The 16,962-nt window shown below is 52.4% G+C and overlaps 1 protein-coding gene across 8 annotated transcripts in view; it reads right to left on the reverse strand.

The window, feature by feature from the left end:
* The window catches only part of BOC (BOC cell adhesion associated, oncogene regulated), a 261,571-nt gene that overhangs the window by 12,405 nt on the left and 232,204 nt on the right, over positions 1–16,962 (reverse strand). For 5 of the 8 annotated variants that reach the window (XM_057544844.1, XM_057544846.1, XM_057544843.1 and 2 more), the window contains 9 exons: positions 11,068–11,214; positions 9,077–9,220; positions 8,451–8,744; positions 7,821–8,093; positions 6,434–6,741; positions 2,883–3,045; positions 2,367–2,477; positions 1,798–2,004; positions 349–530 (listed from right to left, as the gene is read on the reverse strand). In XM_057544844.1, the coding sequence (XP_057400827.1) occupies positions 349–530; positions 1,798–2,004; positions 2,367–2,477; positions 2,883–3,045; positions 6,434–6,741; positions 7,821–8,093; positions 8,451–8,744; positions 9,077–9,220; positions 11,068–11,214 (1,829 nt within the window). Of the gene's footprint in view, positions 1–348; positions 531–557; positions 1,107–1,797; positions 2,005–2,366; positions 2,478–2,882; positions 3,046–6,433; positions 6,742–7,820; positions 8,094–8,450; positions 8,745–9,076; positions 9,221–11,067; positions 11,215–16,962 lie in introns of those variants that run through there. The other 3 variants (XM_057544845.1, XM_057544849.1, XM_057544847.1) reach the window with 3 other exon arrangements.

A 16,962-nucleotide genomic window follows, 5' to 3' on the forward strand; every position in this document is an offset into this window, starting at 1 on the left:
AGACCCTGACAAACATTTCTGATGATCTCCCCAAGGCTCTCTGGACAGTGCTGTAGCGATCACTCAGTATTTTATTTAGCCTAGGAGACCCCAACTTTTGGAGACAAGAAACAAATGGTCATTTCTTCAAAGACTTAAGTCCCCTCTGAAGCTTCCCGGGTATTGTGAGGTTGAGTCCCTCTGGCCCAATTCCCAGGTACGAAGGTGGAGGAACACTTAAAGGGGTGGCAGCCTAGGATGAGCCAAGGGAGAAAGGTGATTCTTTCCTGCCCAGGCTGCAGTGTCCAGCTCCCGCCCAACGTGGAGCTCAGCACCGTCTTCCGCTGCTGGCTGCGCCAGGCCACTTACCATCCACTTGAGCATGATGGTGGTCTCGTTGACAGCATCGGTGAAGGTGATGTAAGGGCCTGCCACGGGCCTCTCGTACACGCGGCCGCTGTAGCCTGACACAGCGTAGGGCCGGGAGGGGGCGCTGGGTTCGCTCTCCCCCAGCATGTTCAGAGCCCGGACTCGGAACTTGTAGGAGGTGCCTGGGCAGAGACACTCACTGAACCTGGGGGCTGGGAGACACCATCTGCCTCCCCTTCAGCCCATCCAGGCTCAGGACCTGGAGGGATCTTTTGGGCAGCCCTTCCCCAAAAGCAAGCCCCAAAGGACTCAAGCACTCCTACCCTCATTAGAAAGGAGCCACATAAAGAAAAGGGAACCCTCTTGCACTGTTGGTGGGAATATAAATTGGTATAACTGCTATGGAGAACAGTATGGAGGTTCCTTAAAAAACTAAAAATAGAGCTACCATATGATCCTGCAATCCCACTCCTGGGCATATATCTGGAGAAAACCATGGTCTGAAAGGATACGTGCACCCCAATGTTCACTGCAGTACTGTTTACAATAGCCAAGACATGGAAGCAACCTAAGTGTCCATTGACAGAGGAATGGATAACGAAGATGTGCTACTTATATACAATGGAATATTACTCAGCCATAAAAGAGATTGAAATAATGCCATTTGCCCCAACATGGATGGACCTAGAGATTGTCATACTGAGTGAAGTTAAGTCAGAGAAAGACAAATATCATATGGTATCCCTTATATGTGGAATCTAAAAAAAAAAAAAAGATAAAAATGAACTTACTTACAAAACAGAAACAGACTGACAAGACAAGGGGGGAAGGGGGGTGGGGTGGGGGAGGGATAGTTAGGGAGTTTGGGATTGACATGTACACAATACTGTATTTAAAATGGATAACCAACAAGGACCTACTGTATAGCGCAGGGAACTCTGCTCAATGTTATGTGGCAGCCTGGATGGGAGGGGAGTCTGGGGGAGAATGGATACAGGTATATGTATGGCTGAGTCACTTTGCTGTGCACCTGAAACTATCACTACACATTGTTAATCGGCTATACTCCAATATAAAATAAAAAGTTTTTTAAAAAATATTATGTAACAACCTAAACAGGAAAAGAATTTGAAAAAGGATATATGTGTAACTGTGCTGTACACCTGAAACTAACACACCATTGTTAACTCTACTCCAATATAAAATAAAAAGTTTAAAAAAAAAAAAAAAAAAAGGAGGAACCACACAGGAGGCAGCTTGGGACCAATTATGGAGAGAGGGAGGGAGAAGGAAGGGCTTGTGGGACTGAGGTAACACGACCAAGAGCGGCCACAGGGGCCTGGTGGTGGGTGGCAGACGAGCAGAGAGAAGACCCTCCGAAGCTTCCCTTCTCCTCCAGGGGGCCAGGGGCAGCCGGGGGACCAGGGAGGGCAGCGGCCAGGGCCCTACCTTTCTCTAGGCCTGTGATCTCCACCGAGAGCCGGGAGGGAGGGATGGCGCTGGTGGCCAGAATCCAGTCCCCCACTTTCTTCAGCTTCTTGTACTCCACTCGGAAGGACTGGATGGGGAAGCCGCCGTTCCCACGCGGAATCCAGGTCACATACACTGAGGTCTCAGAGGCCATGGAGATAGTGGGCCTGTCTGGAGCTTCTGGGGCTGCAGGAGACCATACCCAAGGGAGGAAGGAAGCGGGAGGAAAGGACATGATGAGAAGATGGTTGTAATGTGACTAGACCTGGCCTGTTCCTGATGGGGGCCGGCTTCACCCCACAGCCCTCACCCCCTGGTGGCCGAGTCAGATCTTCCTAGGGCTCTCTGGGTCACTCTCTTCTGGGAGGAGCCCTTGAAAAGCTCTAATCCATGTCTCCTCGCTGTGGTTAACTGGGGAGAGGCCAGGAAAATGTCACAAGGACTCCGGGACCCCATTCAGCCTGCAGCAGCGAGCGTCCTGAGGCGGTGGGCCTGGTTCCAGTTCTGACTGCTCGTCACCCCCGCCCTCGGGGCCGCCGGGGGCTTACGGGACAGGCGGCCGTGGTCTGGCTGGCTGCTGCTCTGGGGGCTGGCTCCGGGGTCATCTCTCTGGATCTGCTGCTCCTTGCTGGCCATGATTTCAGGTTTGGGCCGCCGTCCTGGGTAGAAATGGGTTGAGATCAGCACGAGAGGGGGTGTGCATTAGGTCTCTCTTTCCACAGAGTCTTTTCCGCCTGAAGCTCTGCCAGGGGTCTGACAAGACCATGGAAATCATAGAGGACACTGGAAGTGTGGTCTGATTTCCAGCTCTGCCTGACAGTCATGGGACTGCACGTGGCCCCCGAGTGTGAAAGGGGCAAAGGGATGCCAGAGGCCAGCTGGTGCCTGCACTGATGGGAGGTGGGACCTCAGCCTAGGCATGCAGACCAGAGGGAGGCAGGAGCTGAAAGGAAGATAAAGTTCAAGGTGAAAAGCTGGGGCAAGATGAGCAGGACTCCCACCTGGCCTGGTAGGACTGCTCAGGCCCATGGAAACCCCAAGCTGGGGCGACACTGGACCCTTACCAGTTCGGAAGGTGACCATGGCCGTCTGGCCTTCGCCTGCACAGGTGTAGGCTGCCATCTCCACTTCATACAAGCTCCCAGGGTCGAGTCTGGTGAGGGTCAGGCGGTGCTGGCTGGCTGGAATGCCAGAGATGGTCCAGTCGTCAGAGGAGTTTGTGACCTGCTGGAGAAGGTGGCTGGTATAAGGACCGGCATCTTGGCCTGGAGCTACAGGTGGGCTGTAGGTTGCAAGGAAAGCAGAATTGAGCCCAAGAGGACAGAAGAAAGGGAGGGAGAATGGGCCAGGTTGGGGGAGAGGTGGCCCTACAGAAGGCAGACCGTTCCCGCTGGCTCTGGGACATCCATCCTCGCTGGGACATCCATCCTCGCTGGGACAATAAAGTCAGGCTCCCTGATCCCTCATCTAATGATCTCATCAAAGAAAAAACTCCATGGGGAGGGTCAAAAGGCCCAGCTGACATTGCTGAGAGTTTCTCCAAAGACCTTCTCTCTCTTTCTAAAAACCTCCCTATGGCTTCTCGGCCTTTTGGCTAAGATCAAGTGTAAAAACCTCCCTATTTAACTTTCTTTCTCCTTGATCTATTTAAACCAGACAAACACAGTACCTTTAGTTTATATTCTAATGAGATGATGATGAGAATGATAAAAGCAGCAGCATCATAGACATGGACACATTTTTTTGAGCGCTTACTATGTGCTGGCAAATCAGCGACTAAGCACGTCGTATGCACCATAACGCGCTTCCACGACAACAGCCCAAGAGATGGGTGTTAATGTTGTTCCCACCTCACAAATGTGGAGACTAAGGCTTAGAGAGATGAGTGATTTGTCTAAGACCACATTGCCAGTGAGCGCTGAAACCCTGACTTGACTCCAGAGGTCAAGCTCATAATCGTAACCTACCCTAGAAAGGAAGTCTGGGAGCCAGCAAATCCTGGGTTCAAATCTGGATTGTGTCTCTTACCACACACAGGTTACCAGCTGTGTAACCCTGAGCAAGTTCCCTAATCTTTCTGATCCATAAGCTTTTCTTTTGTAAAACGAAGCAAATAAAACCTCTCAGGTTACTCTGAAGTTTAAATCCGATGATTTAGGTGACGTGTCGAGTATTGAAGCGGGCACACAGTAGGTTTCCAACAAGTACATGCCCCCCCCCCCCCCCCCCCCCCCCCGCCTCCTCCGCTCAGTGAGGATTTCAATCCTCCTTTTTCTGCTCCTGCCCTCAGGCCTTGCTTAGAACTTAAAAACCGTGGATGAACTGTAAAAAAAAAAAGGAGTTCCAGGCTTCCGGACAGGCGTTGCTGAGAGGTTGCTTCATCTCACCCACCCACCTTTCAGGACACAGACTTCACTGCTAACTGCACATCTCTGAGAGCCTGCCGGGGCCTGAAGCTGTGGTTTGCTGAAGGAATTAAACAGCTGGTAGGAAAAGCTCTTATCCCCAAGCAGAATATTCCAAAATAGAACAAAACCTACTATTCAAGGGACAGGGATGGTCTGGGCTCATTCATGTCAGGCTTCCAGGACTTGTTCCAAAGGGAGAAGTTTTTACAAACTGAGAATCCCCAGTGGTGCTGGAAACCCAAACACAGTAGCCCAGGGTCTGCAGATGCACCAGGAAATGAAAGCTGGCTTCATGCATGTGAAGAAGTGAAAATGAGTTGAATGACTCCAGTCTCCAGCAAGAGGGGAGGGGCTGAAAAAACACAACCCAAATGCTGATTTTTGCTTTCAAAATCCTTTCCTGTGTGATGATCTTGAAGACATGTTAGTCCCTCAAGAATGAAACTGCTTTCAAGACATAATTGTGCCTTGGCAATGTCCACCTAACAGCTCCAAGTGCCCCACGGGCCAGAGCCTAAGAGGAGCCAGACCCAGCGGGGCACTGTCCTCTCACTTCCCCTGTGCCCCTTTTCTCCCTCTGCCTCCTAGCGCTGGCCTCACTTCCACTGGGCTCAGAAATGAAAATAAGAAATGGAACGGTAATTAGTCACTGTCATGCATACTGAGAGGGTGAATGCGGCCTCAGCCTGGCGTTTCCGGATCACCTCGTGTGGCCTTTGCCAGCCTGCCTCTTGGTGAGGCCGTTTCATGGCCACCTATTGGCCCGAAAAATATTATTCTTGCTCTCATGCTGGTTCTTGTCTCCTGGGGACCACGAGCATTTGGCCTGCCCTGATCTTTGTCTCCAACTCTGCAATGGAGGTGTCCAGTTACACGGTGAAATGAGGATTAGGACCAGCCCTGCCCCATAACCTGGGCTGAACAACACTGCTTTTTGTTAAAAACTCATCCACCCCCTTTGCTGGCTGCCTATGAAGAGGCCAGCAGGCCGAGGGTTAATTAGAAACTGCCCCCTCTCGACCCCCACCTAGGAGGCGGCTTTGCCTTAGGTGCCTCTGTGGACCTGTCCTGACCAGAGGTCTCATCGGAGAGCGTGTTAAGAGGAAGACCAGAACGACGGGGCTGTTGGGGTCCAGAGCAGGGGCACAGCTTCTGCCTAGGCGGCACTTTTCACTGAGTTTCGCTGGTTTTGTTTCTTTTTGGAGAGGGAGGCAAGTTGATAAATGCTTTTCGTTCCGCATTCCTATATTTTCCGTATTTTCTACCAAGTGCGCATGGCACTTTTGTTAGCAACAACTAAAGAAATGCATAATAAAACCTGGCGTTTATGATACATTATTACTTATCAAATAAGATTTTTAAAAATAGATTAAGAACAATAACTTTCTACCGTCTAATGGCCTTAGAAAAAAAACCTGCATGCACCTGGGATAAACAGAAATGTTTTCAAGGATATTTTCTTAAGGGGAATTTCATGTCCTTCTCCCCTGAGGGGTCACAGCAGGTGACAGTGCAGCCTTGAATGGGGGTGGCAGCCTGGGGGCCGCGTCCTGCCTCTGAGGGCAGAGTGTCTAAGAGGGTGGGCCGGCCCAGCTCTGTCCCTGATCCCTCCCTGACAGCTCCCAACACATCCACCTGGACAGACTTCCTTCTGCCAAGGAGAAATAGCTGAGGTCTGAACAACACGATGTGCTTTTAGCTCAAAGGCCTGCTTGTCAAACCTGAGCCAGGAGGAATCCTGAGAACTGAGGCGGTATTTTGCAGCCCTCAGAGAAAACACTTGCTCACAGATATTTGTTGTCCTGGCTCTAGAGCTAGCTTGCCACGCCCGGGTTCCTGCAGGTATGCACCAGCAGAGCTTACTTAGATTAAAAAGAAAACGAAACATCAACAACCAACGGCAGAGGGGAGGACGGGGGTGGTCATTAGGGAGCCCGTGAACTCTCCTCGGGACTAGAAGCCGGTGCGTGAGGCCCGGACCTGGAAGTGCACCCGCGGCTTCTTCCCGGGCCTCGCAGGGCCCCAGATGCCCCTCTCACAACCAGCTTCCCGGGAGGTGGGGGGAAAGCATGCCGGAGGGATCAGAAGGTCACGATCAGCAGTGGAGACGACTCATCCAGGCTTCAGGAGCTCAAGGGGAGATGGGGGGCGGGCGGAGGCCCCTGCCCAGCCTCAGCGAGAGGCAGGAGTAATGCCAGACACCATACCTTGCGGTGTTTCACCACATAGTAGAGGATCGGTGCCCAGCCGCTGCCCTCGTGCCGAGGCCGCCACACCAGCTCGTACGAGTCAGTCTTGGAGGTGCGGGGTGAGCTGAGGATGACGGGCGCCTCGGCGGGAGCCGCCTGCCCCTGCTCTCCCAGGCACGGCAAGGGGGCTGGCTGCGCCGACGCCGGCGGCCTCAGGGGCCCCGGCTGGCCCTTCGGCATCTGGGCAGGGCTTCCGGGTCCGGGGGGCGGCACAGGAGGTGTGGCAGTGGCCGGCTTAGCATCCCGCCATGGCCTCAGGGTGGTGCCTGGAGGACAGAGCAGGAAGGAGAAGGTAAGGAAGAGCCAGTTAGTCCCCTGGCCACCTGCTGAGCTGCTGTCTCCACGGAGAAAACAGGGAGAAGTCAGAGGGAAGGGCTGCCAGGGCAGGAAGAGCCCCTGGCTCAGGACATGAGGGGACCATCAGCCCACTGGACACACAGCCGGGCTCCGTGAGGATAAAGGGCTGCGCCCCAGCCTGGCCAGGAGGGAAAGGCAGCCGGATGCCCCCTGGCCGGGCTTCTTGCCGCCGGCTTGTTTTCCTGGGTCTGCACCAGGTGCGTCTGAGTGAACCATCTCGATTTGCTCCTGAGGTGCAGGAACCTGCGTCCTCTTTCTCACATCTGTGCGGGTGTGGGGACGTGTCCCCTTCACTGTGGGATCCACACCATGGGACAGTGTGGGCCTCTCCCTGCTCCACTGTGGGGACCTGGAGATGCGAACTGTGAATGTAAATATGTCTGAGACTCTCAGAGGCAGGAGGGGCCGCTCCTCCTTCAGGAAGCGTCCACAGACTCCGCCAACACTAGTTTCTGCTCCCTGACCTCCTGCGCAGGAGGTTGGCTCCTGATAAAGATGAATCAGCATTACTCCTTGCTGTATTTTTCTCCAGTTGATTCTTTGGCAAGTTTTATTTCCTCCCTAGGAAAGTTCCTGAGGGTAGGGTCTCTGCATCCCCCTCATCGCCTAGCCCAGTGCCGAGCAAATAGCAGCTGCTCAGTCCATGCAGATGTCAACTGAAAGGAATCAAACTAAGAAAGACAGAGGTGCTTTTCTTTGTGCTAGACCAGTGGCTGTCCAACTGGGTTCCACGGAACTCTAGGAAGCCACAGGTTCTGCAAACTAATTTAAAAGGTTTTTTTTTTTTTTAAATACAATATTTAAATGGGTCATCTGCACTACTGAAAATCTGCACTTCTGACTTATTAGGAAGTCAATGTAAATTTAAACTTACAACTAAAAGCCACTTTTATTTATTTTATATACTGGGGTTTTAAGCTGGATTCCATTTGAGAAAAGGGTTCTATAAATGTTCAGCTGGAATCTCAGACCCTTGGGCTGCACTCACCCGGCCTGGCGGTCCTCAGCTGGACCACAGCGTGGGCGCTCCCGACTTCATTCTCGGCCATGCACTGGTAGACGCCTTCATCCTCGGGCCCTACACTGACCACCCGCAGGGCCCTACGGGACAGTCGGAGGCGCTGGCTGGAGGTGAGGGGCACGGCGTTCCTTAGCCACAGCACGGAGGGCGGGGGGTTCCCTCGCACCTCACAGGTGAGCTTGGCGCTCTGGCCCCAAGGGATGACCAGCTGGGACAGCTCCATGGTGACCTCGGGGGGTTCTGCCAGAAAACCAGAGCAGAGGTAAGAGAGGCTGAGCCCTTCCGTCCAGGCCCAGACAGGCTGGGGAGGGGACTGCTGTTGGGCAAGGCTCCCTCCTTCCCCATGATGTTGGTAGAGGAGAGAAAAGGTCTCATGTCTCCTCCATCAGAGTCTTGACAGGGAAGGGCTACCGGGCCCCTACACCCTGGCCCCTGGGATCCAAGGCCTCCTACTCTCTCAGTTCTCCTCCATCACTCGCTTGGCACGTGACCTTTACAAGGCACGTGACCCTGTCTGAGCCTCAGCTTATGAGCTTCTAGAGAGGCCGTGCAGATAAGAGAAGGCCGAGGAGAAGGAGGCCTACAGAAGACACTCACCGAACACCTGGACGTTGTAGAGGATGACCGCGGCCCCGGGATCCCCAACCCCGTTGTCAGCCATGCAGCGGTAGGTCCCGGAGTCCTCCTCACTGGTGGTGTCAATGAGAAGGTTGCTCAGCAGGAAACGTGTCTTGTTGTAGCTGGCGACACTGGACCCGTCCTTGGCCCAGGTGACCCTCGGGGGTGGGATCCCACTGGCCACACACTCCAGGATGAGACTCTGGCCTTTGGTGACAATGATGGTCTGGGCCTCTGGTGGGTAGATGATGCGGGCAGCCTCGGCAGTGGAGCCTGGAGGGGCAAGGAGAGGAAGGACAGCGTGTAGGACCAGGACTGGGTGCAGAGGCTCCCCTCCGCCCTGCCTCAGGTGGCCCAGCCCCAGGGGGAAGCCTGGAGACTGTGGATTTGGAAGCAAACAGCTCTTCAGGGGCTTAGGACCTATGTCACGTGGGGCAAGATACTAATTCCCTTGGGCTCTGGTTTCCTTAGGGGAACCAAGGTCCTCCTGCAGAGAGCTGCCATGAGGAACAAATGAGACAGCAGTGGAGCATAGCATCAACACAACTCATGCCGGATGCTCCTCCGGCCCCGGCCCCCCTCCATCAGTGAGACCCTCCCCTTACGGCGCACGCGCAGCCTGTCACTGGAGCCCGAGGTTTTCACTTCCTGCGTCACTGGGTTGTAGGCAGCGCACTTGTACATCCCCTCGTCCTCCTGGCTGGCATTCACAATCTGGAGGTTCCCCGATGGCATGATCAGGTAGTTATCTGAAGAGAGGACAGGGATGAATTGGGGCCCAGAATACTGCACTCAGCAGCTCCCGCAAAGGTTAGGGGCAGGTAGGGCACAAGTCAGAAGTTGTATACCTGAATTCCAACAAGCCCAAACTGAAAATGCTCTTCTCCCCATAAAACCTCACACCTCGTGGGGCGGACGTGTCGGGAGTGGCACTAACCAACCAGCTAACAAACTGGCTGGCTGACAGCCCACCACCATCCCAAGTTCATACACAGGTCTGTGGAAGAGCATTTTGTAACTTCTAAGGGAGCTTGGGTGCCATGGAAAGGAGGCAGGATTTGGGATCTGCCAGACCTGGACTCAAGCTCTGGATCTGCCGCATACTAACTGTGTGATCTTGGGCAAGTAAATGAACCTCTCAGATCCTGTTTCCTCATTTGTAAAACAGCATGATGTGCGCTGCCTCGGAGCCATCTGTGAGGACTGAGAGGCCGTGCTGCATACATGGGAGATGAGCTGATCATCCCTGCAAACCGCCAGGAAGGAGGGAATTGACTTTAAAATTTCCCATCAGTCTCTGCCATGGTCACAGCTCTGAGCCATCTCACTGTTGAATTTCTGCAGCCAGGGAGGGATATTCTAACCCCCAAGCCCCACCCTCTCCATGAATACCACTGAAGCCCTTCCCGCTGCATCACTGGCCTGCTAGGCTCTGTCTGCTTCTGGACCAGGGGAGCCATGGGGGTGGGGTCCCAGGGCTGAGTTCAGCTTCTTCTCACGGCAGACAGATTCACAGCGACTCACAGTACACCTGGTGACGGGGCTGGTGTTTAGCTTCCTGGCAGGCAAAGCACTGGTCATCAGCTTTGAGCTTCCTGGTGGCCTGCCCTTGGCAATCTGGATGTCCCTGCAGTCCAGGCTCATTGAGTCTGGTGCCTGCCTGTCACTGGGCCGCCCCAGGTGTGAGCTGCTTAGGCAAATGCCAGATGGCAAGGAAAAAGCCCTTGACTCTTGTGGGATGGGCAGGCCTTCTCTAGGGGCTACTGCCAGGCTTCTGCTAGGGACAGTAGACATTCATACTCTTCTCAGTCTCCGGTTATTTCTGAGTGGCAGGATTAGGCTTTTTACCCTTAAAAAAAAAGTTTTTTGTATTTTCTACAGTAAACATATACTCCCCTTTCATAACCAGAAAGTTAACAAAGATATTTTAAAATCTCTAGGACATTTAAAAAGGTACACATTTGGAAGTGTCAGGTCCAGCCATAGGGTCTACTTGGCCCTGAGTGCAGGTCAGTTGTGGAAAGAAGCTGACGACTTGGCCTTGAGAGAGAGCTTCTCTCCCGCTGGCACTCTGTGGACGAAAGCTCGGTCGCCGCTGGACCAGCTGTCACGTCCCCTTAGCAGGAAGCTGTGACTGTTGAGATGGTTGCGTCACCAGGAAGATGGGGAGAGGGAATATTTCAAGTTCCACTAAAGACTGCTCTGCTGTGCAGGGAAGAGCCCCGTCTCCCCCCCGGGGAACCCCACCGCTCCAGGAATGTCTGGTACGTCAGGCAGCCCTCCTGTGCGTGCCTGGTGTGTGCCTAGTGGCTGGGAGCTTGCACAGGGAGAGTCTGAGCCCTCATCCAATGGCAGCAGCTCAGCAACACCTGCCAGGGCCTCAAAGGATGAAGAATTTCCTCACGACAGGTTCAGGGGACCTCCACAACGGAGGCCAATCCCTTCAGGATCCCGCAGGGCTAAATATCAGGGCAGAAGACAGCTGACAAGCGTGGGGAGGGGGCTGCCGGCGTGGTGACGGGGCTTTGGGAAGCGCTGCAGAGGCGGCCAGCTTCCCTCCTGGCCCCGGCCGCTGGGCTCCTGCTTGTTCACTCACCTCTGGAGGCCTCCAGCCACTCGTGTTTGACGCTGTATCGGACCTGGGCTTTTGGGTGGCTCTCAGGAAGGTGACAGGCGATGACCGCCGTGTTCCCCTCATCCACTTCAATCACGTGCTGCACGTCTAACTTGAAGTCCTGGAGATCTGTGGAGAGAAGGGGAGGGGCCGGTTGGGCCTCGATGGAGGAGAGAGGCAGACAGTACAACATTTCAGGGTGGGCTTGTGCCTCAGTGTCTTTAGTCACAATCAACAGCTGCAAGAAGCTCACACACTGGGGGTGCTCCGAGTCCTTCCTCCAACCTTTTGGTGTCTAGAGGAGTTTACAGGAGGGAATGTGTGGCCCGCGTCACTGCATGGGGGGCTCAGCTGGGTGTGTATAAGCTGAGGGGGCGGGGTGTAGAGAATCCCATGAAGTGGTGCCTGTGACGCAGACCAGCCTCTTTCGTTACACTGACATGGGGGGCAAGTTGGCGGCCCATCGGCCCCACTGAGCCTGGCTGGAAATGGGTCAAAGTCAAGGCACAGATGTCCCGGCACAGCTCATAGAGACTGAAAGGAACAACGATAGAGAATGCTTATGTCTGTTTTCCAGTTCAATCAAGAATCGCCTTCTCCTCAGACATCCACAGTGAAAGGTGAAAGGCCCGAGATTCTGCTCAATTGCTAACTGTGGTTACAACCAGCAGGCTGATTCCTGCTACCCAGGAGCTATGCAGTCCTCCCCAGTATCCTCGGGGATTGGTTCCAGGTGCCGCAGTGGATACTAAAATCGGCGGATGCTCAAGTCCCTTATATAAAATTGTGCTGGACGACGATTACAGTCGGCCTGCCGTATCCTCGGATTTTCCACCTGCAGGTTCAGAGAGCCGACTACATGTCATGTCACGGCTAATTCTTTCTCAGGGCTGAGGATGGGGATCTGTGGATGCCTGAAGGATTTTCTAAGGCAAAGAGGGATGTCCCCAGTGTGGCTTAATGGCAGTGGAATGCGGGCAAGCCGAGGGTCCTGACACCAGGCTGCGGTCTCTCCTGACTTAGCTCAGGGGCAGGAAGACTGGGATTTAAACTGGGGAGGATGGAGATCCATCTGGAACAAAAGCAGGATGTTTCCTAAACAATCCAACGGTCCAAACAACAAAACTCTGTTTGAGCCAAGTCACTGCTGTTGCTGAACAAAATGGGCCATTTGTGCAACGAAACCACATTCCAAATTTGGTTTTCAGGATTGTGGCTGAATTTAATTTAAGAGAGGAAATAAAACTAATAGAGAATAAGATAAGAGAGATGAAAATATTTACCCAGACACTCTCTCCATAAAGATACTTAGAAAGCCCTGGAGGCACCATCTCTGAGTGCTGACCACACCACATTCTGATCGGCTCCTGAGAACTGATACCATCGCAGCGTAACTGCAGTTCACGGCAAGACTCCACCTGCCCGTGTGGTTGGTTCCCAGACAAGGCAAAAGGAGCGGTGGGAATCAGGTTTCTCACAGAAGACATGAGCTAATTACCAAAAACAAACTACCGTCACCAGAGGAGAGCTCAGTGATCAAGGCACTCAGTGAGGTCAAGAGGTTTCCCATTTAATGGAACTTTCAAGAAGTTCTTAGTCAAGCCAAGCCAGAGCAGGGCAGGAAAGCCCTTTTATTTCTATGAAAGGATCACTGTCCCCTTGATTCCAATATTCAATTGTGAACTTTTTAGGGGCAGGGACCAAGTCTTCTTCACCTATGTGTCCTCTGAACCTAACCAGTGCCTGGCGCAAGTAGGTGCTCAGTGAATGCTGAATGACCAATGAGTGACTATCTTGGAGCTGGGCCCCTCAAGTCAGGTACAAGATGCCCATGCATGTTGCCTGTGAACTCAAGTTTCATAGTTGAGTTGGGTCTATAGTATGAGCTCAAGGGCTTAGCACAACAAATTTTCTATGAACCTTTTATCCAAGTGTGGCCAACCTTTATCTAAGTTAGGATATTTTGAAAATAGAATGTTTCTTGAGTGGTTACTTCCAGGGTCACAGGAAAGAGGTAAAATAGGTGTAATAAATGTGGAATAAGAAATACATGCCGTTGGTCGGGACAAGGTGGCAGAGTAGACCTTGAGCTCACCTCCTCCCACGAGCACACCAAAATCACAACTAACTGCTGAACAGCCATCAGTAGAAAAGACTGGAACCTACCAAAAAAACATATTCTACATCCAGAGACAAAGAAGGAACCACAACAAGACGGTAGTAGGGGCCCACTTGAGATATAATCAAATCCCATACCCCCAGGTGGGCAACCCACAAACTGGAGAATAATTATATCACAGAAGTTCTCCCACGGGAACAAGAGAGAGTTCTGAGCCCCATGTCAGGCTCCCCAGCTTGGGGGTCTGGCATCGAGAGGAGGAGACCCCAGAACATTTGGCTTTGAAGGTCAGTGGGGCTTGATCACAGGAGCTCCACAGGACTGGGAGAAACAGAGATCCACTCTTAGAGGACACACACAAGGTCTTGTGTGCACTGGGACCCAGGGCAAAAGCAGTGACTTCATAGGAGCCTTGGCCAGACCTACCTGCTGGTCTTGGAGAGTCTCCTGGGGGTGGCTGTGGCTCTTTCTTGGGACATAAAAGCTGGCGGCGAACGTATCGGGATTACTCATCTGAAGGCTGACATCTTGCTTGGGTCTTTAGCACCAAGACCTGACCCCACCCAACAGCCTGCAGGCTCCAGGGCTGGCACGCCTCAGCCAAACAACCAACTGGGCAGGAACACAGTCCCACCCATCAACAGACAGGCTGCTTAAAGACTTCCTGAGCACACAGCCACCTCTAAACACGCTCCTTGACACAGCCCCGCCCACCAGATGGCCAAGACCCAATTCCACGCACCAGTGGGCAGGCACTGGCACCTCCCATCAGGAAGCCTGCACAAGCCTCTAGACCAGCCTCACCCACCGGGGGGGCAGACACCAGAAGCAAGAAAAACAGGCACATAGCCTGTGGAACTGAGTCCAAAAACACAGGTCTGGACCTACCCTGGGACCAGCTGGTCCCTGGCCACCAGGTGACGAGAGGGGAGGGTACTGCTGGGATACATAGGACATCCCCTACTGAGGGTCACTTCTCCAAGGCTGAGAAACATAACTAACCTTCCACATACATAAAAATACAAATAGAAGTTTAGACAAAATGACACGACAGAGGAATATGTTCCAGATAAAGGAACAAGATAAAACCCCAGAAGAACAAGTGAGTGACGTGGAGATAGGCAATCTACCAGAGAAAGAGTTCTGAGTAATGATCGTAAAGATGATCCAAGAACTTGGGAAAAGAATGGATGCATAGAGCAAGAAGTTACAAGACGTTTTTAACTAAGAATTAGAAAATATAAAGAACAACCAATCAGTTGAAGAATAACTGAAATGAAAAGTACTCTAGAAGAAATACATTCTGTTGACCGAGTAGTGTGGCAAAAACAATGACAGAATGCCTGATTCATCTCTATGGCCCCATTTTGCTTTCCAGGCTGAACCAGTGGTTCCTGGGGGTCAAGGTGAGCTCTCTCATGGATTCCTTCCTTTGGGTGGGTGCAGGGCCTTCTGGGCTTTTAAAGAATTATCTCATCATTATTTAATTTTGTGTTGGTGATATCCAACCCAAACTAAATTGCAAAATCCTCGCGGGCAACCTATTAATTTTGCACTCCATGCCCCCGCCCCAAGCCCCACTGCACTGTCTTCAGGATACACCATGCTCATTTAGTCCTTGTTGAGTGACTAGTTTGGAAGGTTGTGCCCAAGGCCAGCTTCGTGGGCATGCACACTGTGCAGCTGTGCCAGGCCCTGCGCTTGGAAGACTTTCACTTTGCACTGAGTCCCACAAAATCTGTAGCCCAGCCCTGGCTGAGCCTCTCAGCCAAGAGAGCGGATGTGTTTTCTCCCAGAGAGGAGGAAGGTATGGACTGTGGGAAGGGTGGACTGCCTGTGCTCGGTGTGTTCTAGCTGGATGTCGCTATCTGCTTTCCCAAGCAAGGCACTTCGGCAATGCAAAGGTCTTAACCCTCCTCAGCACAGGGTGTGCCCTACCTGCCAAGTCAGGAGGCTCCCCACGAAGTGAGCTGTGAGCGATCGTGAGCTCAGGGGCACCTGGAAAAATTCCTCAGTCACTGAGAAGCACTCTCACGCACGCTCTAATAAATCTAAAAACTACTCCACCAAGAGTTTCTGAGTTATTGTTTCACCCTCCTCCTTCACCTCATTCTAAGAAAATCTGCCTCAAGCAAGAATGTACTTAAGCCTAACAGATCATTTTGCAAGAAAGATGTGAGCAACTGAAAGGAGTCTGGGATCAGAACGCCATCTCCAGCTTAGCCCTTGGCTTCTGCCCCATTGTAATTGAGGTCTTGTCCGTGCACGGAGCACGCTGTCCTCCACGTACCCACCTCACTGCCCCAACACTAGATAACACTATGCACTCCCCCTTAAGCCCCTCCTGGTGCCTTCTGCACGCTCTGACAATCCACTGCTGCCTTGGAGACAGCAGGCTGTGTGTGCAACAGCGGGGGCACTGGTCAGCCATGCGGCAGACGGCCCCTCTGTTCTGATGCCAACATGTGCATGACAGCCCATACGGGCAGGACCCAGGATACCCCAGCTGGGCTTCCAGCTCCCCACAAGGGCCGACTGGCAGGCGAGCCTCCTGGCTTCAAAACAAATAAGCAGCAGTTGGGTCCTTGGCCCTGTCCCCCCAAAGCTTAAGCTTTAGCTGTTGCTTCACTAGACAAATGCTCCCAATTTGGCTGCTGGAGCAAAAGTTGAGTTTCACTAAAAAGGGATCAAAGGCAGAGTAATGAAGTGATGGACGATCTGAAAATCAGAGCACCCCCTTTTCTAGCAGTTTTGGGCAGGAAGGAGGCCAGGGCAGGGGCAGAGGCTTTGTGATCAATAACAGCCTCATCAGCCACCAGATGAGAGGCAGATGCAGGGAGATCTCATTGGCTGCATATGAAGGAAAGCAGCCTGTTCTCAGGCCCCTTTGTCTGCAAAGCCAGTTTCCTGGCGAGTCCCTGGGCTGCTCAGAGTGCCTCGCTGGGAATAGGGGGCAGGCCCTTCAGTTACAAATGGGGTTCGCAGGCCTCAGGCCTCGCTGCAGAATGATGGATCAGGTTTCCTGGGGGAAATGGTTTGACAGGACACCTGCCCTTGCCTGTTGGCTGGTGTGTTTGAGAAATCCATTAGATGAGTGTTTTTGCAGCTTTAATCCTCTTACCTTCCCTCAGACCCTTCTTCTGCATCCCCTCTCTGTGTATTCTTCCAACTATTTTATTAACTTGTTGGCGCTAATCAAATGTCAGTAGGCTCACTCCTGTTTCTCAGCTCTCAACAGGTCAGAAGCCCTGGTCTTTGAGGCCATCTCTGGGTTTATGGACCTTCTTTATTAGTCACAGAACTTCGTGCTTTCTGAGAAAGCCCATAACATCTCAGGCTCCATGTGGAACCCTGCCCAGTTCCTTGCCTTCTAAGCACTCCATTTCTTAACGGAACATATATCTTCTGATATATCACTTCCGTAGGAGTCTTGGATACACAGATTACAGGGATCTGTTCAGACACAAAACATGCAATATGCTCCGAGTTTCCTCTTCACATTTACAGGGTACATCAGGCTCCTACCTTCTTGGCTATGGGGAAAAAAGAAGGAAAATAAACTTTCAGAGGCATGTCCGGGTGTGGCTGCCATCACCAGGATCATATGCGAAGCTACAAATTGACAAGTTTCAACTTGGGCCCCTTTTGAGTTTCTTTCTCTCCACCTTCTAGCCTGGATCCTTCCTTTATGAATAAAAGGCTCAGTAGATCTATGAATTAAATGACAATATTTAGTGTATGTTTGTTCATTCTCATGA

The sequence above is a fragment of the Balaenoptera acutorostrata genome, chromosome 4 (genome assembly GCF_949987535.1).
Source record: "Balaenoptera acutorostrata chromosome 4, mBalAcu1.1, whole genome shotgun sequence".
In the NCBI taxonomy this organism is placed as follows: domain Eukaryota; kingdom Metazoa; phylum Chordata; class Mammalia; order Artiodactyla; family Balaenopteridae; genus Balaenoptera; species Balaenoptera acutorostrata.